We start from the raw sequence: 25,941 nt of genomic DNA, 5'->3' as shown, positions 1-25,941 counted from the left end.
TCTCAACAACAAAAGCCTGGTTGTTTGCTTGCTTGCTTGTTTGTTTTTTCAAGGCAGGTTTCTCTGCACAGCCCTGGCTGTCCTGGAAATTGATCTGTAGACCAGACTGGCTTCAAACTCACCTGCATCTACCTGGGATTAAAGGTGTTCAAAAAGCGCCGGGTGGCGGTGGCTGGTGCACACCTTTAATCCCAGCACTCAGGAGGCAGAGGCAGGTGGATCTCTGTGAGTTTGAGGCCAGCCTGGTCTACAAAGCGAGTTCTAGGACAGCCAGAACTAAACAGTGAAACCCTGTCTCGAAAAACAAACAAACAAAACTAAAAAACAAAAGCCCTGGTTTTATAGTGCTGGATATTGAACCCAGGGTGTTGTGAGCTCTATCAAGCACTCTATTAACTACACCCTCACCCTCATTTGAATGTTATAAAAATTTAATTTTGCGTTTGAGTGTTTAGCCTGCCTGTATGTGAATGACTGGCATCCAAGGAGGTCATAAGAGAACATTGGGTCCCCTAGAGCCTTAGCTACAAATGGTTATGAACTTCCATGTAGGCACTGAGAATTGAACCTAGGACCTGAGTTCTCTAGCATCCAGTGCTCTTTCTAAGGATTATTTATTTTATGTATGAGTGCTTTATGTGCACATAACACCTTTATGCCAGAAGAGGGCATTGGATCCCAAGAGACATGGCTATGAACTGCCATGTGGGTGCTGGGAATTGAACTCAGGACCTCTGGAAGAGCAGTCAGTGCTCTTTCACTGAGCCATCTCTCCAGCCTTGCATCCAGTGCTCTTAACTACCGAGCCAACATTCCCGCCTTCATCTGCCTGCCTCTGCCTACTCAATGTTGCACCGCCACACCCAGCCTGGCCACTCCGAATACTTCAGTCTCTTCTTGCCATGTGGTGACGAGAGCTTGGTTTTTTCATTCGCCAGGGATCCTGAAGTCAGTGCTGGGGACACATCAGTGACCACAGTAATCTCAAGCCTGGCCTGCATAGTGCAGGTAGATACATTCAGTCATGGGAATATTGCTACTCAGTAGGCATAGATGGGGGAACTGAGGAGACTAGGGAGCCTGGAGGGCTTTCCAGAGGAAGAAGTACTACCAGAGAGCTGAGATCTAAAGGATAGGAGAGCAAGCAGAGAATAAAAGGGTAGATGCTTACTTTTTTTTTTTTTTTTTTTTTTTTTTTTTGGTTTTTCGAGACAGGGTTTCTCTGTGGTTTTGGAGCCTGTCCTGGAACTAGCTCTTGTAGACCAGGCTGGTCTCAAACTCACAGAGATCCGCCTGCCTCTGCCTCCCAAGTGCTGGGATTAAAGGCGTGCGCCACCACTGCCCGGCAGATGCTTACTTTTTACATTTTATTATGATGGGGGGGGCGTGCGCATGGCACATGTGTGGAAGTCAGAGGGCATCTTTTAGGAATTACCTGTCTTTCATCATGTGAGTTCCAGGACTTGAACTCCCAAGAGCGTTATCTTTACACTTTTGATCTTACTAGGTCTTTACAGTTGCCATGCTGGGGGAGGGGAGTAATATAACTCATAGCTAGGAGGGAGGGAGATGCTGTCAAGCCATTTAGCCTGTCAAGAGCAGATGTGGATCTCTTTTGTCTTTTTGCTAGACAGGGTCTCTAGTAACTCAGACTAACCTAGAACTTGCTATGTAGTGGAGGCTGGCCTTGAACATCTGATTCACTTGTGTCCAGGATTACAGGTGTGCATCACCGTGCCCAGCTGGCTGTGGTACTAGGAAGGGAACACAGGGCCTCCTGCATAGGTTAGGAGTTCCACCGAATTTCATTCCCTGCCACAACCTGATATGAACCCAGGTGAGACTGAGGCAGGAAAGAAAGACAAAAAATTGCCAGTGGTGGGGCACGTCTTTAATCCCAGCACTCGGGAGGCAGAGGCAGGCCGGCGGATCTCTGTGAGTTCAAGACCAATCTGGTCTACAGAGTGAGTTCCAGCACAGTCAGGGCTACACAGAAACCCTGTCTCGAAAAACCAAAAAGAAAAAGAAAAAAAAAAAAAAAGATAAAAAATCCAGGGAACAAAGGGAAAAATGGGAAGAGGAGGGTCTCTCTCGGGGGGTCCTGTTTGCCTTTTCTGTGTAGTCAGGAAACTTGAGAAACCAATGATACAGCAAAAATTGCCTGCAGGAACAACTCATGTCTTCCTAAAGTAGTTTGAATGAGGATGTCCCCTCCCACACAGGGTGAAGAGATGTGAACACCTGGTCCTCATTTGGGAACCTTTAGGATGTGAGGTCGAGCTACAGGAAGTATGTCACTGAAAGTGAGTGTTGACAGAGGCTTCATGACGGACACAGCTCCCTCCCTCTGCTCCATGCATGCATCTGAAGGTCAGCTCTTTGATTCTTGCTCCAGTCACAGTACCTGCTGCCTGTTGCCATGCATCCCTGCCATGTTCCATATGGTTCCCTGGAACCATAGCCCAAAACAAACTCTTCCTTCCAAGATCACTTTTGGCCATGGTATCTTATCATAGCAATGAAAACGTGACCGATACAGACTTCACGTGGCTCGCTGCGACCTCAGAGATCCACCTGTCTCTGCCTCCCGAGTGAGGGCTGAGATTAAATGCATTTGACACCACTGCCTGGCTAATTTATTTATCTTTGTTTTAGGTACATTAGTCTTTCTCCTGCATGTATGTGAGGGTGTCGGATCCCCTGGAACTGGAGTTGCAGTCGGTTGTGAGCTGCCACGTGGGGCTGGGAATTGAACCTGGGTCCTCTGGAAGAACAGCCAGTGCTCTTAACCTCTGAGCTGTTTCTCCAGCCCCTTATGATAAAGATGTGCTGTTGATTGGGTCTGCGGAGATAGCTCAGCTGTTCTTCCAGAGCACCTGGGTTCTATTCCCAGCATCCACATGGACACTCAGAATAATCTCTATGGCGTAATTGGATATCAACATGTAGAAAAATGAAAATAGACCCATATCTATCACCATGCACAAAACTCAAGTCCAAATGGATCAAAGACCTCAACATAAAGCCAGCCACACTGAACCTCATAGAAGAGAAAGTGGGAAGTACACTTGAACGCATTGGCACAGGAGACCACTTCCTAAATAAAAACCCAGTAGCACAGACACTAAGAGAAACAATTAATAAATGGGACCTCCTGAAACTGAAAAGCTTCTGTAAAGCAAAGGACAGGGTCAACAAGACAAAACAACAGCCTACAGAATGGGAAAAGATCTTCACTAATCCCACATCAGACAGAGGTCTGATCTCCAAAATATACAAAGAACTCAAGAAATTGGACACCAAAAGATCACATAATCCAATAAAAAAAAGAGTACAGATCTAAACAGAGAACTCTCAACAGAGGAATCTAAAATGGCTGAAAGACACTTAAGGAAATGTTCAACATCCTTAGTCATCAGAGAAATGCAAATCAAAACAACTCTGAGATTCCATCTTACACCTGTAAGAATGGCCAAGATCAAAAACACTGATGACACCTTATGCTGGAGAGGTTGTGGGGTAAAGGGAACACTTCTGCATTGCTGGTGGGAATGCAAGCTGGTACAGCTCCTTTGAATGTCAGTGTGGCAATTTCTCAGAAAATCAGGAAACAACCTTCCTCAAGACCCATTAATACCACTTTTGGGTATATATCCAAAGGATGCTCAATTGTGCCACAAGGACATGTGCTCAAATGTTCATAGCAGCTTTGTTTGACATAGCCAGAACCTAGAAACAACCTAAATGCCCCTCGATCAAAGAATGGATACGACAAATGTGGTGCATTTACACAATGGAGTACTACACAACAGAAAAATAGCGACAGCTTGAATTTTGCAGGAAAATGGATGGAACTAAAACACTATTTTAAGTGAGGTAACCCAGACACAGAAAGACAATTTTCACATGTACTCACTCATAGGTGGTTTTTAAACATAAAGCAAAGAAAGCCAGCCTACAAACCACAATCCCAGAGAATTAAGAGAGACTTACATAGATATAATCTACATGGGAAGTAGAAAATATAAAAAGACAAGATCTCCTGAGTAAATTGGGAGCATGGGGACCTTGGGGGAGGGTTGAAGGGGGAGGGAAGAGGCAGGGAGGGAAGCAGAGAAAAACATAGAGCTCAATAAATATCAATAAAATAAAATTGAAAAAAAAGTCTCTAAATCTAGTCCCAGGGGACCTGGTGGCCTTTTTAAGCCTTCAAGGGCCCTAGGTACGTACACAGTGCCCATCCATATGTGAAGACATAAAATAGCCAGGCGGTGGTGGCACATGCCTTTAATCCCAGCACTCGGGAGGCAGAGGCAGGTGGATCTCTGTGAGTTTAAGGCCAACCTGGTCTACAAGAGCTAGTTCCAGGACAGGCTCCAAAGCTATAGAGAAAAAACCCTGTCTCGAAAAGCAAAAACAAAAGACATAAAATAATCTAAAAACAATGTAAAGAGTTTTCAGTGGGGCTGAAGGAATATCTCAGCAGTTAAGAGGGCTTGCTTCTTCCTGACCAGCATTCAGTTCCTAGCCCTTTGATTGGGCAGGCTTGTCTCCATCTGACCAGCGTTCAGTTCCCAGCCCTTTGGCTGGGCAGGCCAAACTGCTTGTAACTCTTTCTGAAACAGGGCATAGTTATGTAGCCCAGACTGGCCTAGAACTCAAAGATTTGCTTGCTTCTGCCTTCCAAGTGCTGGGACCAAAGTCGTGTGCCAACACACCCAATCCTTGATTGCAGTCCTTTGGGAGATATTGGAGCTAATCTAAAATTTGATTTTGTAGCTAATTAAATTATGGCATTCTAGCTTAGTGTGCTAGCCATGAACCTGTCCATCCCAGCTCGGGAAGCCGGTGCTGGAAGATGTGGCAAATTCTACGACTGCCACGTTTCAAGGCCGTTTCATTCCCCTACCAGGTCAAAACAAACAAAACACAAAATAGGAAGAGTTATTAAGCTCATGGTTCATGTCTGTATCCTCAGTACTATGGAGGTTGAGGCAGGAGGATCACGAGTTGAGTCCAGCCTGGGGTAAAATATGAGATCCTGTCCTTAAAAAAATTGTGCTGGATGGTGGCACACACCTGTAATCCCAGCACTGGGGAGGGAGAAGCAGACGATCTCTTTGAGTTCAAGACCAGCCTGGTCTACAGAGCGAGTTCCAAAAGAGTCAACGCTAGAGAAATCCTTTGTATCAGGGGAAAAAAATACTCAAAACAAGAAATTCTGTCTTTCACTGGGTGGTGGTGGCTCACACTTTTAATCCCAGGGAGGCAGAGGCAGGCAGATCTCTGTTGAGTTCGAGGCCAGGCTGGTCTACAGATGAGTTCCAGGACAGCCAGAGATAGAGTGTAAAACTTTAAGAAAATTCTGAGGACAATTCTGAGCCCTCTCAGTCTCAGTAGTAGTGCTCCTCCCCCTCCCCTGGGAACCAAGGACCTAACAACTATACATGCAAGTACTGAAATGTTGGGAACTTTCCACCATCTCCCTGCGTCCTTGTGAATGTTCTATGGAATAGGGGCAAGATAACCCTTAGGTGTTGACTCAGTTCCTAGTGTTTTGACTCAGTCCCTGGGAAAGGGGCAAAATGACCCTCAGATGTTCCCTCTTACCTCATTTGATCTGGCAACCGCCCTCCAGCCAATTATTGGTAATAGCCCTTTTGAATAAGCCAATCATAATAGTTAAAGAACAACCCCCAGACACCCCCCCTTGTTTCTGTGGCTTTTTACTTTTAAAGTAGCCTGTACCAGCCTTTAGGGGTCTTTCTGGCTTCTCGAATGCTGAAAAGACCCTGTCATGACAGAATTAACGAAATCCTCATGCTTTTACATCAACTGTGGTGTGAGAGATGGTCTCTTGGGGCGACTCCTCCTGGTAGTTGTCCTCTAGGGTCCAACAAGAGAAACCCCGTCTCAAAAAAAAAAAAAAAATAAAATAAAATAAAGAAATCCTGTCTCTCGGAAAAAAAAACCCTCAAAATAAATAAATTCATTTGAGCCCAGCCGGGCGGTGGTGGCGCACGCCTTTAATCCCAGCACTTGGGAGGCAGAGGCAGGCGGATCTCTGTGAGTTCGAGACCAGCCTGGTCTACAAGAGCTAGTTCCAGGACAGGCTCCAAAAGCCACAGAGAAACCCTGTCTCGAAAAACCAAAAAAAAAAAAAAAATTCATTTGAGCCCAAGAAATGGTGTTTAAAAGCGGGGAGGTTTGCTGGAAAGCATAAAGTTCTATTGGAGTGCACATTAAGTTGCCTAAAAGTGGCTAGGGTCCCATTTCCAGGTGTGGTGTCGTTAAAAACCCTGAAATAGGGCCTCTGAATGCTACCACCTTCGGGGACTTGATGGCGAAAGCTTAGACTAAGGAAAACCACACCAAAAGTGAAGAGCACAAACCAACAACCACCCGCGAACCCGACAACTACGGCTCCACCACGGACTTCCCGTCCGAGCGGGGAGCGGCTCCAGCGGGTTTTCTACGGTGGCCGAAAAGCTCAGGAACTATAACCTGTAGAACTCGCGAAAAACAGCGAGAGTAAGCGGAGCAGATTGCTAGGAACGACCGACCGTACTGTCCGAAAAGACCCGCCAGCTTGGCCCAGGGTATGAGAGGAACAGTTTAGACTAGAAAGAGCACTTCGGAGCAGTTCCTTCCTGTTAGATCAAAACAAAACAAACAAAAACACACACACAAATAGCCTCCAGCGAAATGTTAGGGCGGAAGCCGAGTACGGTGGCCCAATCGGGCCTTCCAAGGGGTGCGGATACGGTAGCCTGGCGGGGCCGGCGAAGTGTGAAATCTCGCGCGATCGCGCTGGCGCCGTCGGAGACGGGGCGGGGCTGGCGGCGGGGGCGGGGACCCGGAGCGGGAAGATGGCGGCGGCGCAGGAGGCGGACGGGGCCGGCAGCGCCGTGGTGGCGGCCGGGGGTGGCAGCTCTGGTCAGGTACGGAGGCCGAGAGGTGCCTGAGGGGGGCGCTTCCCCAGCGGGGGGCACTCCCGCGTGGAGTGTCTTGTCTCTTTTGGAGGAATCGCGTGCACCGGGGGCTCCTTGCCCCAGAGGGACCTTGACTATTGGGCCCAGGCAGCACTCGGCCGCCCAGGAGGCCGGACCGTGGCGGGAACCGGGCCCTGTTGCGCGCCAGGTCTCCTGCAGGCTCGCGCCGGGCGCCCGCCAGACTCCCAGCTCGAGCCAAGGAGAGGGACGCAGACTCGTAAACCCAGACGTCCTAGGTTCTCTACTGTGCTCCAGGCTCCAGCACCGTTCCTAGAGTGCTCTGGTGTTCCGGGTCCGCTCCGCAGTGCCTGAGATACGGGGCAGTATTTGGTTAATCGGGAGTTTTCTAGCTCTGGGGAAATACGGTAATTATGATGGGTAAAGGGCATGGGCTGCGGAGGCCGACAGACCCATTTTACAGACGAGGATCCCAGGGACAGCAAGACGAAGACACTTACGGAAGGTCACCCAGGTTAACTTTGGCTCCCGCTCCATGAAAAGGCTGACTGCGGGTGGTCTGTCCTGAGCTGGGTGCTCCCTGTCTAAACTGACCACATAGAGAAATTGGTCCAGATGCATTTGCCTGCTAACCCAGCACCACTCAAACTACACCGAGACCTCGGAGCACACCAGTTCACTCAGGTTTCGTGCAGGCTTCTGGGAGAATTGATGGAGTGACAGCAAGGTGCTGTCGGCCCACCCACCAGGATGTCACTGACACGTAGGAGGCTGCTCAGGGCTGATGAGTACCGCCTGGGAGGGAGGCAGGAACCTAACTCTGTGTGACCTTGGACAAGTTTCTTTCTGTGGGCCTTCATTTCTCCAGTGGTTAATGGACGAATTGGGTGGGAGGGCTAGCCTTGTGGGCTGTAAAGATGGCTCGAGCCACGTCCCTGCAGTGAGGAGAGCCGGTGAAGAAGCTGCAGTATGCCGGGTGGTGGTGGCGCACGCCTTTAATCCCAGCACTTGGGAGGCAGAGGCAGGCGGATCTCTGTGAGTTCGAGTCCAGCCTGGTCTACAAGAGCTAGTTCCAGGACAGACTCCAAAACCACAGAGAAACCCTGTCTCGAAAAACCAAAAAAAGAAAAAAAAAAAAAAAAGAAGCTGCAGTGTAAACAGAAGGGTAGAGACAGAAATCTGGATAAGAGGCTGCAGGATCTCCCAGGCAGGGCACATATGCTCTTTTGGGGGGAATTACCAGGCTAAAGTTATGAGATAGAGCCCAGCGTATCTGGACTAAGTCTTTCTGGCATTTCCAGCCAGCCCTAGGGTGCAGGCATCTTGGGGAATTGTCATTGGTTGAGTCCTTGCTGGGATGAATGCATTGGTCTGTAGGGACTTCCTAGTCTCTGGACTGTGGTCCTCCTCCTTTAAATGCCTATCAATTAATGGGTGTCAGTGGCATGAGAGATCAAGACTTACAGTGTGTTGAACTTCCAGACACATCTGGAGCCTCTCTGGTTCCCATCTGTGCCCTAAATCTTTTGTCTGTTACTTGAGTCAGGGTCTTTCTATGAAGCTCAGGCTGGCCCTGAACTCGCCACCCTTCTGCTTCAGCCTTCAGTGCTGGGATGATCGGCATGTCACTAATCCTAGTTCATGCTTATAAACTTTTAACATCCTTTGGCCCTCAGGATAAAGTACGCACTGTTTTTTTTAAAGCAGATCAAGACCTGGCATGACTTTTTTTTTTGGACTAGACTAGGCTTTTTTTCTTTTTTTTTTTTTGGTTTTTTTTTTTTTTGGGTTTTTTCGAGACAGGGTTTCTCTGTGGCTTTGGAGCCTGTCCTGGAACTAACTCTTGTAGACCAGGCTGGTCTCGAACTCACAGAGATCCGCCTGCCTCTGCCTCCTGAGTGCTGGGATTAAAGGCGTGCGCCACCACCTTCCGGCTTAGACTAGGCTTTCTTTATTCCTTTTTCCATTTTAGTCCTTTCTCTCTCTCCCTCCCCCCACTTTCTTTTTTTCAAGACAGGGTTTCTCTGTGTGTAGCTCTGGCTGTCCTGGAACCCACTCAGAGATACGTCTGCCCTCTGCCTCCCAAATACAGCCCGGCCTAGACTAGGCTTTTAGCACCCTTGGTTATTGACATTTTGAGTTGGGAAATCTTTCAGTGTGGGGCTGCACCTGCACTTTAGGATCCTTAGCACTGCCTCTGGTGTTTGTAGACTACGTTGTAGTGGGCATGCACCTTCCTGGCTTGACAACCAAAAATGTCTCTAGAAACTTCTAAATGTTCTTGGGGGTAGGGGCGGGCAGAATGACCTGTGCTAGAGAGCCAGAGATTGGAGAATGTCCCCCACTGCAAATCTGGCCTCCTCGCAGTCTCCTTCTCTTGTTTCTCACTCTCGGGTCCTTGTGTCTGCCATCTCACACAGGCCCCAGGAGCATCCACTAAGGAACCTCGGAGGTAGCTGTAATCACAAGGCACCTGCAGGACCCACAGGAGGCAGGGCAGTTTTTGTTTTTGTTTATTTGTTTGCTTGAAGAGTCTCCATGTTACCCAGGCTGGCCTCAGATTCAAACTCCTCTGCCTCAGCCTCCTAACAGGAGCCAGCATACCCCCTACCTGGATGATCTTTACTTGTCCTCTGATCTAAGATTTCCTCTCCCAAGATAGAAGTCCTCCCAGGTTGGGTCAGGTGTGCCCTTTGGGCTCCTGGGGTTCTGCTGGGCCAACTACTCTGTTGGGATTGTCTTCTCTACTATACTCTTGGCCAATACTGTATCACTAGCCCCTCAGCTCAGGGCTGGCCCAGAGAAGGTGCTAAGAGTGGGAAAGTTTGTGTTTGTTTTGAGGCAGGGTTTCTCTGTGTAACAGTCCAGGGCCTCGTTCTGTAGACCAGGCTGGCCTCGAACTTACAGAGATCCACCTGCCTCTGCCTCCTGAGTGCTGGAATTAAAGGTGTGCACCACCACTGCCTGACTGTTCTGTTTTCAACAATGGTATAGGTAGTGGGACCCAGGAGGGTTCCTGCATGCTTAGCCAGCCCTCCACACTGAGCTACACCCTAGCCCATCCCTGGCAGGTGTTCTGTGCCAACTCACTTCTGCAGCAGTGAATGGGACTTAGCCAGAGGCTGGACTGAGTTGGAGTCTGGGTGGTCATGGTGGATCTCAGCGGTCCTTGAAGGCATGATTCTATACAGCCATGGCGGTCACAGCTGTTCCCAGACTGGTTGGAGCCTCGACAGGAGCTGTACTTTCCTCTCTGCTACCTTCACATTCTCTCGCATCGTCCCCTAGCCAACTGGCTTAGTAGGGAGCAGGCAGATCCTTCCCTTGCCTTTGTCACAGCAGCCTGCTCCTCTTCCCTCCGCAGGTGCCTGACTCGCTGGGGACATGGTTGTGGGTAAAATAGGCTCTGCTTTCCCAGACCTTGTGAGCCCAGTCGGAGGTGGGGAAGCATGGATGGGGACACAGTAATAAAAATCTCCCTGATCTCAGATGACAGTGACTTGGACAGATACATTGCTGGGATGTAGTATGGAGTGAGTGGTAGGTAGGTGGGAGAGCTGCCTTTTAAGTAGGGTCATGGGAAGACTTCTCAGAGGAGGTGGCACTTTGTCAAAGACCTAAGAGAGGTAAAAGAATTTCCAGAAAGAAAAACCATTGATGTAATGGAACTAGCCTGTACAAAGGCCCTGAGGTAGAAGATATGTGGCATGAGGAAGGGCATCAGACAGGCTAAGTAAGCACTGTGGCCAGACAGGTAGGGGGAGAGAACAGAGAAGTGGGGAGGCATGACGTGCCAGGCTAGTGAGGATTTGACCTTGACTCCATGGGCAAGGGGAGCCACAGGAGGGTCACCTCTTTGTTGAAGTCCAGCGTAGATACAGTCACAGTTGTTTGAGAGTGTAGTGGCTTTGGATGCACTCTACAGTGTTAGACCACAGGGTCCTGGTTTTAGGATTTCCTTCTTCAGAACCCAAATCTCAGATGCTCAAGTCCCTCTGTAGAGTAGCACACTGTTGGCATGTAACCCGCCTGCCTCACGGTCCGTGCTGGTGGGGTGGAAATGCTCTGCAAGTAGCTGCTGTGCTGTGTTGGTTAGGAGATGTGACAGAAAACAGACTGTAAACGTGCAGGCCAAAAGCAGTTTTAGTTTGTGTTTTTAGTTTTTTTTTTAAGATTGATTTATTTTTTTCATATGGGTGTTTTGCCTGCATGTATGTGTGTACAGCACATGTTTGCCTGTTGCCTATAGAGGTCAGATCCCTTAGAATAGGTGATGGATGGTTGTGAGCTCATAACTGCTCAACCATCTCTCCAACCCTGTTTTTGTGGGTTTTCTTTTTTCTCTTTCTTTCTTTCTTTCTTTCTTTCTTTCTTTCTTTCTTTCTTTTTCTTTCTTTCTTTCTTTTGGTTTGGTTTTTGGTTTTTCTGTTTTTTTTTTGTTTGTTTTGTTTTATTTTGTTTGCTTGCTTGTTCGTTTGTTTTGGTTTTTTAAGACAGAACTCTGTAGCTTTGGAGCCTGTCCTGGAACTTGCTCTGTATATCAGGCTGGCCTCGAACTCACAGAGATCCGCCTGCCTCTGCCTCCCGAGTGCTGGGATTAAAGGCGTGCGCCACCACCACCCGGCACCAGGGTGGCTTTTAACTCAGAGATCCAGCTGCCTTTGCCTCCCAAGTACTGACTTTAAAGGCGTGTGCCACCACCTAGCTTTAATGCTGTTTTGTAGAGAAAGGACCTCATGTATAACCTAGGTTGGCTTCCAACTCAAGGCAGCCCTCTAGCCTTTCCTTCAAAGAGTTGGTATTACAGGTATACACCACCTCACCTGCTTAGATGCAGTTAAAACTCTGGGGTTCGAGAGGCTGGGGAGATGGTTCGGCCATATAAGCCTGGCAACCAGTGTTTGTCCCTAAAGTCTACATAAAAACTAAGGGAGCGCTAACTCTAGAGTTGTCCTCCAGACGCCACACACATCACACACACAACAATGAGAAGTAATTACTCATGTATTGACTTTTTTTTTTTTTTTTGAGACAGGGTTTCTCTGTAGCTTGAGCATGTGTACTTCTTTGAGACAGGAGCTTTCTTTGTATCCTTGACCGACCCAGAACTCACCATGTAGATCAGATTGGGTTCAAACCCACAGAAATCTGCCTGTGTTTGTTTCGTGGGTGCTGGGATTGCGGGATTGCACACCTCTCGGGCTGGAAAGCTGGCTGGCTCAGCCAATGAGAGGCTATACTGCTTTTGTGGGAGACTGCAGTTCAGTTTCCTCACCCACATTGGGCAACTCACAAGTAACTGCCTGTAAGTCCAGCTCAGGCTCGGCAGCCTCCAGGGGCAACTGCATGCAAATGCATATACAGTGTGTATGCACATGCTGACATACACAATTAAAAAAATGCATATACAGTGTGTATGCACATGCTGACATACACAATTAAAAAAGCCAGGGGTATTGGTACATACCTTTAATCCCAGCACTTGGTAAGTTTGAGGCCAGCCTGATCTATATAGAAAGTTCCAGGATGCCAGGCGGTGGTGGCACATGCCTTTAATCTCAGTACTGGGAGGCAGAGACAGGCGGATCTCAGTGAGTTCGAGGCCAGTCTGGTCTACCAAGCAGTTTCAGGACAGCCAGGACTGTTACATGGAGAAACCCTGTCTTGAAAAACCAAAAAAAAAAAAAAAAAAAAGGTCCAGGATAGCTAGGGCTATGTAGACCCTGTCTCGAAAGACAAAAACAAAACAAATCAGTGTTTAGTGATAGATAAGACAAACAGACTGGCAGACAAAAACCTTTGGGTGGCTCAGTAGTTAAGAACACTTGCTGCTTTTTCAGAGGACTAGGTTTGATGCCCATCACTGTGAGGAGAAACAGCCAGGTGTGATTTCAAATCTTGACCTGGCCACCACCTCTCTTCCTGATTCTGAGTCTATCTAGACTTGCTAGAAACCTTAGTTCCACCATCAGCCTTCTCAGTGAGGTCTGGTGGAAGGTTTTCACCTTGTAGCCAGACAGGTCTGTTGGCCCTTATACTTTCTCCACTATTAAAACACCCTTCCCTAAGTTCCCCATGTGACTGCATCTTTCACAGCCTGCGAGGCTCACTGAGTTGTTGACCCAGTCTGTGTGGGTTCCTACACCCCATGTCCTGGTGTCTGTCTCCTGCTTATTTCTCCAAAGCATATTTTCTGTTTATCTTAGTTACGTATTTTAGGAAGAACGTTGATTGTACCACAGAAAGGGCTGGGTAGACGCTGGACTACTGCCTAAATCAGGTCGGTGATAGGCTGGTAGGTCAGCAGGTAGGGAGAAGGTAGAGAAGCAGATGTAAATGGATGCTAGGTCGGTCTGTAGGTGAGTGTCGGCGTGGTAGGCATGTGGCGCTGCACACGGCTCGTTACTGCTTGCTGTTCTGCAGGTATGTTTCCATCTTGATGCAGCCTGGGCCACCGGGCCCCTGAGCTTAGTGGCTGCCACCTAGCTCAGGGCCTGGCACACAGTAGGTATGCAGAGCAGTTCTGGGAACTCATGGAGGGGAGCTTTTCTGTTAACTCTGTGCCAGTATTTTCACAAGTTTGTCTCCAGGGCAAAGGGCGTGACATGCCTAAGGAGTCTCAGGCAAGAACCGTGGGAGAAGCTGAGGTCTACTAGACCCCAGAGTTGACCCCTCCCTGCCACCTCGGTGCTGTCCTGCACTTTGGGTAATAATAAGAAGGGCTCTTGCTGGTAATGGGGACAAGAGGTAACAAATGACACCTGTCCTGCTCCATGGCTGCTTTGCTCTGTTCCCTTTTGGGAATTGATCAGGAAAGATGTGTGAGCCTGGTGGAGAAGGCTGAGCAGTGGAGCCTGGGGACCATGGGTGTGTGTGTGGCCCCGGGACATTGAGGCACTGTATCTGTTGACTTCACAGGTAGATCAGGTGCTGATTCTCCCCAATACCCATGGTGGTGCAGCTCCTGCCCACCCCCTTTTTAAAGATTGATTTGTTTTATTTTATACATCTGAGGACTTTGCCTGCATGTATGTGTATGTACTACATGCGTGCCTAGCACCCGTGGAGGTCAGAAAAGGGTGTTGGATCCCCTGGAACTGGAGTTATGGATGGTTGTAAGCCACTGTGTGGGTGCTGGGTACTGGGGTTCTCAGAGCAGCCTGTGCTCTGAACTGCTGTGCTTCTCTAGAGCCCTCAGGTATGCCTTGAAGGCTGACAGGGTTTGGCACAGCTGGCAGGAGAGATGGACAAGGACAGGACTGGGGAGCCAGCAGGGCCCAAAGAGAGGCTTCTGAGACGGCCTTACCCTAGACTCTCCCTCCTGGCTGTCAGAGTGTCTCTGGTGTGCCTCTGCTTCTGAGGGGTCTTGTTTTGAGATGGCATAGACTGGCTTTGAACTCCTTGTTCTTTCACCTCTCAAGTGCCGGGATTATAGGCATGTGCCTCTCTGCCCGGTGAGACACGATTCTTTCCACATCATCCCTACTTGACCCTTCTCCCTGTTTTCTTGCTCCTGAGTAATCCAGACAAGTGTCTTAACCTCTCTGAGTCTTTGCTCAGTTGCAGAGTGCAGCGGGTCGGAGCTTGGTGTCAGGCTGGGTGCGCTGGGATGGATGTTTGTATACCGGCGCACAGTAGTGAGGTTCTGCTCCAGGCTGTCTGTTTCCCTGCTGGACTGCAGCACTGGAGAAAACCCTCATGCCCGGGGAAGGACCTTCCTTGGTGGCCACCCTCCTTTAATGTCAACTGCAGGGTCCTAGGACAGCTCTGTGAAGAGTGTTCAGCTTGGACTGTTGGACTGTCCCTCAGCTGCTGGCTGCACCTGCGTCTGCTCCCTGCCCCAGAGCACAGTGATTTAGCTCTTAGCACCTGAGCCCTAGGTCTGACCACAGGTTCCCTCTGAGTGCCAACTTCTCGGTGCTGCCACGCTGATCAGTGCGTTTGTATCACCACCATCCCCAGCACAGGTATTCTTGGTAGTAGTATTCAGGCATCTGTACTGGCCTGCCCTTGAGGTCCTGACAGGATCCATCCTCAGCTGCAGCCGCTAAGAGCACCTTCTGTGCACATTTGCCACGTTCCCTTTTAAAAGGTGGGCCTTAACCAATCTCTGTCTCTTCCTTTCTCTCTTTCTGCTTCTCTGCCTGTCTCTGTCTCTCTTTGTCTGTCTCTCCTTTTCTGCCACTCCTGTCCCCAGAGGCTGGTCTCCACTCTACCCTCCCACCTTTCCATTTGAGCTCTGTCGCTTGGCGTCTTTCTCTCACGTGCTGCCTTTTTAAAATTACGATACCTGGGGAGCAGTTTCCTCTGGAACCCTCCTGCCCGGGCACTCCTGCGTGTGCCTTTCCTGAAGATTGGTGAAACCCTTATGTGTTCAGCCTCTGCAGCTCAAGGTGCCCAAATCAGCTCCTTCACCCTACACTTTGTTCCCCCCACAGGTGACCAGCAATGGCAGCATTGGGAGGGACACGCCGGCCGAGACCCAGCCTCAGAATCCCCCACCCCAGCCTGCCCCCAACGCCTGGCAGGTCATCAAAGGCGTGCTTTTCAGGTGAGCAGGTGGGCTTGGGGCTCCCACTCTGCAAACAGCAAGACCTAGGGAGAGGGACTGGTGACCAGGAATGGCACATTGCTGCCTTGGCAGACGGCTTGTGCCCACAGAGGCCTCACGACCTCCATGCCCAGAGAAGTACCTTGTGGATAGGCTCCAGCCTCTCATGTCACCCCAGTAGTCACCTTCTTTAATGCTGGCTTCTGAGCCTTAGAGAGCCCTCCTGGATAGCACTCAGCCTAAAGTAGGTTTGTTTTGAGACAGGGTCTTTCTGTTATGTAGCTCTGGCTGTCTTAGAACTCCATCTGTAGACCAGGCTGGCCTTGAACTCACAGAGATCTACCTGCCTCTGCCTCCTAAGTGCTGGGATGAAAGGTGTTCTTTTTGGTAGTATCAAGAATTGAACCTAGGGCCTTGGGTGTACTTGAGGCACAGGCACACCTCAAGCCCCTTATTTGAATGCACAGTCTTACTAAGTTGCCAGGCTGAATTTGAACTTGCTATGTAGTCCAAGCAGGCCTTGAACTTTTTAATTACATTGTCTTATTAACTTTATGTGCATAGGAAGGTGTGCATTGACAAGGTACACATGTGAAGGTCAGAGGACAACTGGGGAGTTAGCTTACTCTTTTACCCTGTAGGTCCAAGGGATCAAACTCAGGTGGTCAGGCTTCACGGCACACACCTTTATCCGCTGAGCCATCTCACTGTCCCAAGTCCTTGAACCTTTGACCCTCCTGTCTCAGCTTTCTAAATGCTGAAGTGACGGGCCTGAAGCAAGGACTGGCTGAAAACCCCCTCTGTATGGGAAATGGAGTCCTACCAGGCACTGAAAGGGGAGAAGTTTTCTAGAAACAATTAGAGGCTCGGCTTTGGAAGATTTTCCCTTAAGCTTAGAAATGATCTGTGCCCTCACACAACACAGTGCATGGCTGTTGAGCATGTGCCCGTGCCACTCGTGCAGTGACATACTAAGTGCATAGCACACATCTGTGTCTTCTCGTGTAGTTTAGAAAATCTCTTGTCAGCTGGGCAGCGCACACTTTTAATCCCAGCACTCAGGAGACAGAGGCAGGAGGATCTCTGTGAGTTCGAGACCAGCCTGGTCTACAAGAGCTAGTTCCAGGACAAGCTCCAAAACTGCAGAGAAACCCTGTCTCAGAAAAACAAACAAAAAAAGAAAAAAGAAAAGAAAAGAAAGAAATTTATAGAGCTGGTGCTCTATAAATAGGCCTTACATTAACAACAGATATAGGTATTGTGTTCTCTTGTTTAGTATGGGTCTCTCAGTATGTAGTCCTGCTGGCCTGAAACTCACAGTGATCCTCCTGGCTCATGAGACCTACCATAATTGCTTAGGGACCATGCACAGTACACACTTAGTCCTTGAGCAGTAGGGATGCAGGCATGTGTTGTATTTGCACGGGGTCTCACTCTCTAGTCCAGTCCTCAGACATGAGTGAGTACCAGGATTACAGGTGTGAGCCACTAGGTCTAGCAGATGTATCTAATGTTTACAGACATTAGGAGCCTCGTATTTTCCTGGATAGAGGATTTTTTTTTTTTTTAATTTTATGTGCATTGATGTTTTGCCATGGGTGTCGGGTCCCCTGGAACTGAAATTATGCAGTTGTGAGCTACCATGTGGGTGCTGGGAATTGAACCTGGGTCATCTGGAAGAGGGGTCAGTGCTCTTAACCATTAAGCAATCACTCCAGCCCCTGTGGTTGGTTTTTGTTTGTTTGTTTGGTTGGTTTGTTTTGTTTTGCTTTCTTATCTCTGTCTCTCTCTGTCTCTCTCTCTTTCGCATTTTGCATTAAAAGAAAAAGGTTGCCAGACTATGGTGCTGCACATCTTTAATCTCAGCGCTTGGGAGGGAAAGGCAAGTGAATCTCTGTGAGTTCAAGGCCAGCCTGATCTACAGCGCAAGTTCTAGGACACCCAGAGTTGTTATACAGAGCAACTTTGGCTTGAAAAACCAAAACAAAAAAAGAAAAAGATTTTTTAGATTTATGTTATATGTATTAGTGTTTTGCCTGTGTGTACTGTGTGTGTGTACTTGGTCAGAAAGGGACATAGGACTCCTTGGGACTAGAGTAGGCATAGTTGTGAGCCAGCTTGTGGGTTCTGGGGACCAACCCAGTGCTCTTAACTCTCGAGCTGTCTCTCTAGTTATATATTGAATTTTTTTCTTCCTTTTTTTGAGACAAAGCTCAGAGATCCGCCTGCCTCTGCCTCTGAGTGCTGGGATTAAAAGTGCATCACCACTGCCCAACTGTAACTTAAAACTTTGTGTGTATAAGAATTTGGGAGACAGAGGACACCTTTCAGAATCCAGTTTTTTCCACCTAAGACCTGGGATTAGACTCAGGTTCAGGCTTGGTAGAGGCTTGACCTTCACCCACTAAGCCATCTTGCTGGCCCTTATTCTGTTTAGGCAGCTGTTACTCAGGCTGGCTTGAACTTGGGGCAGTCTTTCAGGCTGAGCATCTTGAGCGCTGGTGTTCCAGACGCATGCTACCATGTCTTGCCCTGTTGGAGTTTGTTTCTTTTTAAAGCATGTTCTCATGTGGTTCAAGGTAGCCTCAAACTTATAGCTAAGGGTGACCCTCAACTTCTATCCTCTTCCACCTCTGCAGTTTCTTACATGGTTATTACAGGCATGTGGCACCATACCTGTATGCCACGTATGGTACTAGGAATGCCACTCAGAGCTTCGTGTGTGCTGGGCAAGTCCCTCTGCTAACTGAACTGCATTCCCAGCTGAATTCATCCTAGGGATCCCATGAAAATCTGTCACCAGAGGGAAGGAGGTATATGTGTGACAGAAAAGGGGGTGGCTGCTGTTTTAGAAGGGTAGTCCCTATAGAGGGCATGGGTGTGGCTCGCAGGAGAGCACTTATATAGCATGCTTGAGGTTCTAGGCTCTCTCTCCAGCACTGCAAAAAAAAAAAAAAACATGACTTGCATTGCAGTCTTCAGTCATATTCTGGCGTCATTCCTGCCGTTTGTGCCCAGGCTTCTCAGCCGTGGAATCTGTTCCTTATCCCTTTTTCTCTCGTCTTCCCTTCTTGCCCTGTGCTTTCAGATTTCCTTGTTATTTCCTGTCTGTGTGTTTGTACTTTCATTCATTCATTTATTGCATGGGAATACCTGTTGTGAATGCATGTGTACCACAGCACATGTGTAGAGGCCAGAGGGAACTTGTGGGAGTTTGTGTTTTCTTTCTGCCACATAGGTTCCTGCTGAGCCTTCTGCTAGGCCCTTTTGATTAGTTTAATCCCAGCAGTTGCGGGGAGAAAGGGACAGGCAGATCTCTATAAGTTCAATGTCAGCCTGGTCTAAAGGAGTTCTAGGACAGCCAGGGCTGTTACTCAGAGAACTCCTTTCTTTCTTTCTTTCTTTCTTTCTTTCTTTCTTTCTTTCTTTCTTTTCTTTTCTTTTCTTTTCTTTTCTTTCTTTTTTTAAAATATTTATTTATTATGTATACAATATTCTGTCTGTGTGTTTGCCTTCAGGCCAGAAGAGGGCACCAGACCCCATTACAGATGGTTGTGAGCCACCATGTGGTTGCTGGGAATTGAACTCAGGGCCTTTGGAAGAGCAGGCAATGCTCTTAACCTCTGAGCCATCTCTCCAGCCCCAACTCCTTTCTTGAAAACTAAACAGAACCAAACCTTTACAAGATTACATTTATTGATTGGTTGTTTGTATATGTACATATGTGCCATGGTGTGCATGTGGGGGTCAGAGGATAACTTGGGGTCAGCTTTCTTCTGTGACCATGTGGGTCCTGAGGAGTGAGATCAGTTGTCAAGGTGGCTAAACCAAATTTTCAGCTCCTTTTAAATTTATTTTTCTTTTATATACATTGGTATCTTACCTGAATGTGTGTGTGAGGATGTCAGATCCCATGGAACTGGAGCTACAGACAGTTAGTTATAAGCTGCCAGGTGGGTGCTGGGAATTGAACCCAGGTCCTCTGAAAGAGCAGCCAAAGCCGGGCGATGGTGGCGCACGCCTTTAATCCCAGCACTCAGGAGGCAGAGGCAGGCGGATCTCTGTGAGTTCGAGACCAGCCTGGTCTACAAGAGCTAGTTCCAGGACAGGCTCCAAAGCCACAGAGAAACCCTGTCTCGAAAAACCAAAAAAAAAAAAAAAAAAAAGAGCAGCCCTAACCCCTGAGCCATCTCTAGCCTCTCCAGCTCCTTTTAAAGATTTAATTATTTATTTAGAAGCAAGTGTGAAACTCACTGTGTGGACCAGACTGGCCTCATACTACTAGAAATCCCCCTGCCTCTGTTTCCTAGGTATTGAGGTTAAAGTTTTTATTAGCATATATTAATTATACATAATAATGGCCTTTCTATAACATTTTTATACCTGTACATACGTATTTTGATCCTATTTTGCCCCTCCCACTTCCTTGTCCCCCTAGTTTATACAGTGTTGGGGAGCAAACCCAGGGTTTTCTATGCTAGGCAAGCACTCTGTTAACTGAGCTACATGCCCAGCTCCTTGGGTTTCCTTGTTCATCATCATCCTCTCTCCCTCCCTCTCCCTCCCTCTCCCTCCCTCTCCCTCCCTCTCCCTTCCTCTCCGTCTCTCCTCCCCCCCCCCCCGCTCTCTCAGTTGAGACAGTGTCTTGATATGTAGCCGAGACTGGCATGTAACTTGGGACAGTCCTGCCTCCACTCCCTGAGTGCTGATCACAAATCTGTGCCATCATTTCTGGCTTACTTTTTGCTTTCATGCGCCAAGCAACTTCTAGGACAGGTTAGCTCGCTCAAGTCCTTCCCTTCATTTCCTCAAGGCCTGCACCTCACCCTCCCAGTGCTTTTCATTAGTTCATATCTGGAAATCTGCGCCTTAGTACTGAGCCTTCAGAGGGGGCTCCAATTCAGCCTCTGCAGGCTCGTTTCCTTTCTTAGAACTAGTGGCAGCAGACATCAGGAGGGTGTGGGCGGCTGCTCATAGACCATCTCATCCATTTCAAGTCCTCTGTGTATGTGTCTTGTGTGTCTTGTCTGTATGCATATGTCTGTCTGTGTGAGTCTATGTCTCTGTATGTGTGTGTGTGTCTGTGTGTGTTGCTGTGGTTGGAACTAAGAGCCCCAAATATGCTAAGCATAGAGGTTGTTTTACTTTTTAATTATGTGTTGTTTGTATTTGATGTTGGTGGTCTGGTATGTGCTGCAGTGAAGGTGTGGGGGGGTCAGAGGACAGCTGTGTGGAGTTTTCTCCCACTTTACATGGTCACCAGGCTTGCATAGTAACACACTACATACATCAGTCACACAAGCTGTAGAATTCAATTTTTGTTTCATTTTCTTTACTGAGACAGGACCTCACCATATAACTGCCTGGCCCGGAACTCATAAGAGATCTGCCTGCCTCTGCCTCCCAGGTGCTGGGATTAAAGGTGTGAATCACACACCTGGGCCAGATTCTTTTTTTTTTTCTTTCTTTTTTTTTTTTTTGTTTTAACTTCTTTTATTTATGTCTGCATGAAGGTGTCAGGTCCCCTGGGATTACAGAGTTGTGAGCCACAATGTAGGTGCTGGGAATTGAACTCATGTCCTCTGGAAGAGCAGCCACTGCTCTTAACCACTGAGCCCTCTCTCCAGCCTGGGTGCCAGTTTTAGAAATGAGAACCAAGATTCTGGCATAGTGATGTGATACACAAAGCTCCCTGAAACAGATAATGTGACAGTGGCCCTCTGTGTTAGGATGATGTGCATGATTTAAACTCTTCCTTCACCTGGAGTGGAGCTGGAGAAGGACTGGGGCATGGAAAGGAGCAGAGAGAGACGGTTGGTTCTCGTGCATGCATGCTTGTGCCCACACATACCTGTGTGTGTGCCCGCACACACCTGCAGGTGCTTCTTCTCTTGGCTTTTCTTTTTGACAGTACTGGGGAATGTAGAGCCTGGCTATGCCAAGTTATGCCTACCTCCTGAGCTACAGCTCCTGTTTTTGTCTCGCATCGCACTGTGCATGTGTTTTGTTGCTGTTTTGTTTGTTTGTATATTGAGATAGCAACTTCTTATGTATCCCCGACTGACATTAAACTCACTGTGCTCCAGCTCGCTTTAAATTCCTAGTGATCTTCCTGTCTCTGTCTCCCGAAAGCTGGAATTAACAGTTATGAGCTGTCACACTCATTGGTTTATAAGCTTTATGCACTCGTGACTGTAAAAATAGCACGCCTGCCGGGCGGTGGTGGCGCATCCCTTTAATCCCAGCACTCAGGAGGCAGAGGCAGGCAGAGCTCTGTGAGTTCGAGACCAGCCTGGTCTACGAGAGCTAGTTCCAGGACAGGCTCCAAAGCCATAGAGAAACCCTATCTCGAAGAAAAAAAAAACAAAAAAAACAGAAAACAAACAAAAAGCACGTCTTTGATCCCAGCACTCAGAGGCAGATGCAAGTGGATCTCTGAGTTCCAGGACAACCAGGGCTACACAGAGAAACCCTGTCTTGAAAAGCCAATAAAGAAACAAATAAATATAAATGGAGGCTATTTGTAGTGGGATAGAGGATTTATTGCCTTTTTTTTTTTTTTTTTTTTTTTTTTGGTTTTTCGAGACAGGGTTTCTCTGTGGTTTTGGAGCCTGTCCTGGAACTAGCTCTTGTAGACCAGGCTGGTCTCGAACTCACAGAGATCCGCCTGCCTCTGCCTCCCGAGTGCTGGGATTAAAGGCGTGCGCCACCACCGCCCGGCTCCTTTTTTTTTTTTTTTTTAAGCAAGTTTTTGGTTTGGTTTGAGACTAGGTCCCACTCCATAGTCTAGTCTGGCCTGGAACTTGAGCAGTCCTCTTGCTTGCTACTCTCTCAGGTGTTGAAATCACAGGCATGAGCCACCATGCCTGCTTTACTCAGAGAAGTTTGGAAACCTGGGAAGGCCTGGGTGCATAGAGGAAGAGCTTTTTCCCACAAGCCCTTTGAGAGGGCTCCAGAGGTGATTTTCTGATGGCCTCACATGCATTCCAAGTGACTAGGGCATGAACTCGAGAAAGCGCTGGTCCACACATGGGGACAGAAGGCCTCTCTGACAGGGGCAGTGCTGTTCCCATGCTCTCCCTTGGAGTACTTACTGAAGTGGAAACCGGAGGCCGCAGGGGTCCCCAGAGAGCACGGGTTCCAGACCTTTGTCAGCTTTGTGCACTGGGAGCAGGTGGCTCAGCTGGGCTGCAGCCCCTGAGACCCCAGACCCCAGGGCTCCTTGGCTTCAACAGGCAGAGGCAAGTCCCTGTGCCCGGTCCTGCCCTAATGGGGCCCGGCTAGGAGGTACCAACCCACTGAGCGTTCACTCACAGTACTTTTCCACTTAGTGGGTTTTTTAATTTGTCGTTGTTGTTTTTTGTTGTGTTTTTTGCAGCCTTGCACTTGCCAGGACAGCCTCTGTCACTGAGCTCCACCCTGGGAGCTGTACATGCCTTTTCCCCTGATGAAATAGTTGGAGCAGCTCACACAGGGAAAACATTGATGGTGTGGGCACCATGCTCCATGTATAGTGCCATTAGAACTCGGGGAAGGTGCATGCTTTTCACACCCCAGCAGAGGTCACAAGAGGTCGAGTCTTGCTGAGAGTGGGTGTTGCACTTGTAGTTCTAGCAGTCAGGAGGCTGAGGTAGAAAGGGCTGTGAGTTCTAAGCTAACCTCAGCTATAGAGTGAGACTTACTCAAAAAGCCAACCAAGGCTGGGGCGATGACCCACCCAGTGGTCAAGCATGAGGACCTCAGCTCAGATTCCTAGTACCCACGCGTGGCTGAATAAGTCTGAAACCTTGACCTTGGTTGTGGGAAGAGAGACTACCTGGGGCTTGCTGCTCAGTCAGCCCAACCCCAAATCCGTTGCTTTTCAGAAGACAGGATGTGACAGAATCAGGTTGGCCTTCATTCTCTGGGCTCAGAGGATCCTCCTGCTCCAGCCTCCTGAATTACAAGCTTGTCACCAAGCCCAGTTACAGTTTTTTATTTCCTTAGTGTTTTTGATCTGTAAGTTGGTTGATTCCTCTGATGGAGATAGGGAGGGTCCTTTGTAGCCTTGCTACGTCAGTATTATTAAATATAAAATACATTCGTATAATGTGTGTGTGCGTGCATGTGTGTACAGATTGTGTGAAGTAGCAGAGTGGAACTTAGGGCCTTTGCATACACTAGATAAGCTCCTGACCACTGAACTGCATGCTATTCCTATAGATCTTTTAGCATACAGTAATTCTGTAAAACCAAATTATTTTATTTTATTGATTGATTTTAATTTTTTTTTTTTTTTTTGTCGTTTTTTTTTTCGAGACAGGGTTTCTCTGTAGCTTTGGAGCCTGTCCCAGAACTAGCTCTTATAGACCAGTCTGGCCTCAAACTCACAGGGATTCTTCTGCCTCTGTCTCCTGAGTGCTGGGTGGGATTAAAGGTGTGCGCCACCATTGCCCAGCAGTTTTTTGTTTTGTCTTAATTTTAAAAGAAATTCTGTGTGTACGAGAGAGAGTGAGTATGTGTATGTGTGGTCCACACGGCAGTGTGCGTGCGGAGCCCAGGAGAGGGCATTGTCCTTTAGTGCTGGAGTTAGAAGCGGTGTTAGTTACTTTTCTGTTGCTAAAATACTCTGAGAAGAGCAACCCAAGGTGGAAAAGGCTTATTTGGCGTATTCTTTGGGTTACATTGAGGGAAGTCGGTAGGGCCTGGAGCAGAAACTTAAGGAACACTGCTTGTTGGTTAACTCACTTGCTTAGATACAGCGTTGTTACGCAGCCTGGGGTCACCAGGTACCGCCCACAGTGGGTCCTCTTGTGTCAATTAATGAAGACAGTCGTCCAGAGACGTAGCCATAGGCCAGTCTGCAGCAGCTCCTCAGCCATCTGTCTAATTTTTTTGTTTTGCTGTTACTGATTTGCATTTATATTTTATTTTGGGTTTTTGGGCCTTGAGTTCACTGTGTTGTCAAGGATGATTTTGAACTTCTGTTCCTCTTGTTGCCACTTCTCAAGTGTTGGAATCGTAAGTGTGCACCACAGTTGGTAATTAGCTTTGTCAAGCCTTTTTGATTCGTTTGGTTGGGAGAATGAGTCTGAAAAGGTTGCTCAAGCTAGGCCTGACAGCCCAGGCCAGATGATCGAAGAAGAAATCTCAAGTTCAAGGCCAGCTCAGACACCTTAATAAGAACCTGGCTCGAAATGAAAAATAATAAAATGGCTAGGATATAGCTAAGTGCCAAAGTCTAGAACCCGCCAGTGAAGGGCTGGGGTGTGGCTCAGCGGTAGAGCACCTGCCTAGAATCCACAAGTCAGGGGCTGAGGTGTGGCTCATATGACATATGACAAGCCTTGGTTTAATTTTTTTTTTCTTTTTTTTTTCTTTTTTTTTTTTGGTCTTTCGAGACAGGGTTTCTCTGTAACTTTGGAACCTGTCCTGGAACTAGCTCTTGTAGACCAGGCTGCCTTCAAACTCAAGAGAGATCCACCTGCCTCTGCCTCCCAGGTGCTGGGATTAAAGACCTGTGCCACTACCACCTGGCCTGGCTCAATTTCTTAATACCACAAAAAAAGAAACCACCACCACTGGAACTGGTTTTCTGTGGCTAAAAAGACTAACCGATTACCTCCATCTTTCTTAGTCTGCCATTGAAACTGAGAGTAATTGCACTAAGGTTTTCTGCTAGTACAGTGGGAAGAGTCTAGGTCTTTGGATCTTCCTTAGGCCTCTTGGGGCCAAAGCACCTACCTGACTGCCTTAGACTCCCACCTCTGAGCCTGAGTGTCTGAGCCCTGTTCCCATGCATGGTATGAGGTCCTGGAGAGGTCAAGGTGGTGGCCCTGTGTGGATGGCAGCCTCTGTCCAAGATAGTACCTTGCCTTCACTAGCCCTGCCACCGCTTTCTCACTGCCTCAGCCCTCAGAAAGCAGGGGCTAGTGTGGAGGCTGATCCACTAGATGCTGGCATAGGGTATAGGGCTTTACCTGCTGCTTCTTTCTTCCTCAGGATCTTCATCATCTGGGCCATCAGCAGCTGGTTCCGCCGAGGGCCATCCCCTCAGGACCAGTCAGGACCCGGAGGAGCCCCACGTGTCGCCAGCCGCAACCTCTTCCCCAAAGACACTCTAATGGTAATGCTAGGTGGGAAGGAACTTGAGGGCTGGGAGAGTGGTGTGTTGAGGGCCAGCAGGATGGGACACTTCCTGACTGCTCTCAGCTCTGTGGACACGTGGGACTCGGATGCTCTACCCCATCAGTGCGTGTGACTTGTGCCACCCAAGAGACTGAGAAAACAGGACTCTGGGGACCTCATGTAGCAGTCTTCCTGGTTGTTGTGCACCCGTTGGGAGTTTTCTTCCAGAAACATGTTTTGCCTTCGTGGGTCGTGGGCAACAGGGTGACTGGGTTAATGGCACAGTCACCAGACCGCTCAGCCCCTCCTAGATCCATATTTGCTTTGATTCTG

General features: G+C 48.3%; 1 protein-coding gene across 1 annotated transcript in view; it reads left to right on the top strand.

Annotated features, from left to right (window-relative positions):
- Nucleotides 1–6,832: 6,832 nt before the first annotated feature.
- The window catches only part of Clptm1 (CLPTM1 regulator of GABA type A receptor forward trafficking), a 30,982-nt gene continuing 11,873 nt past the window's right edge, over nucleotides 6,833–25,941 (top strand). Inside the window, exons 1-3 of the mRNA XM_057763105.1 lie at nucleotides 6,833–6,941; nucleotides 15,389–15,501; nucleotides 25,483–25,606. Of these exons, the coding sequence (XP_057619088.1) occupies nucleotides 6,870–6,941; nucleotides 15,389–15,501; nucleotides 25,483–25,606 (309 nt within the window). The 5' untranslated portion in view covers nucleotides 6,833–6,869. The remainder of the gene's footprint in view (nucleotides 6,942–15,388; nucleotides 15,502–25,482; nucleotides 25,607–25,941) is intronic.

Source organism: Chionomys nivalis, chromosome 2 (genome assembly GCF_950005125.1).
Source record: "Chionomys nivalis chromosome 2, mChiNiv1.1, whole genome shotgun sequence".
Lineage (NCBI taxonomy): Eukaryota > Metazoa > Chordata > Mammalia > Rodentia > Cricetidae > Chionomys > Chionomys nivalis.
The sequence above is the reverse complement of the archived record's forward strand: the minus strand, read 5'-3'. Positions and strand labels throughout refer to the sequence as shown.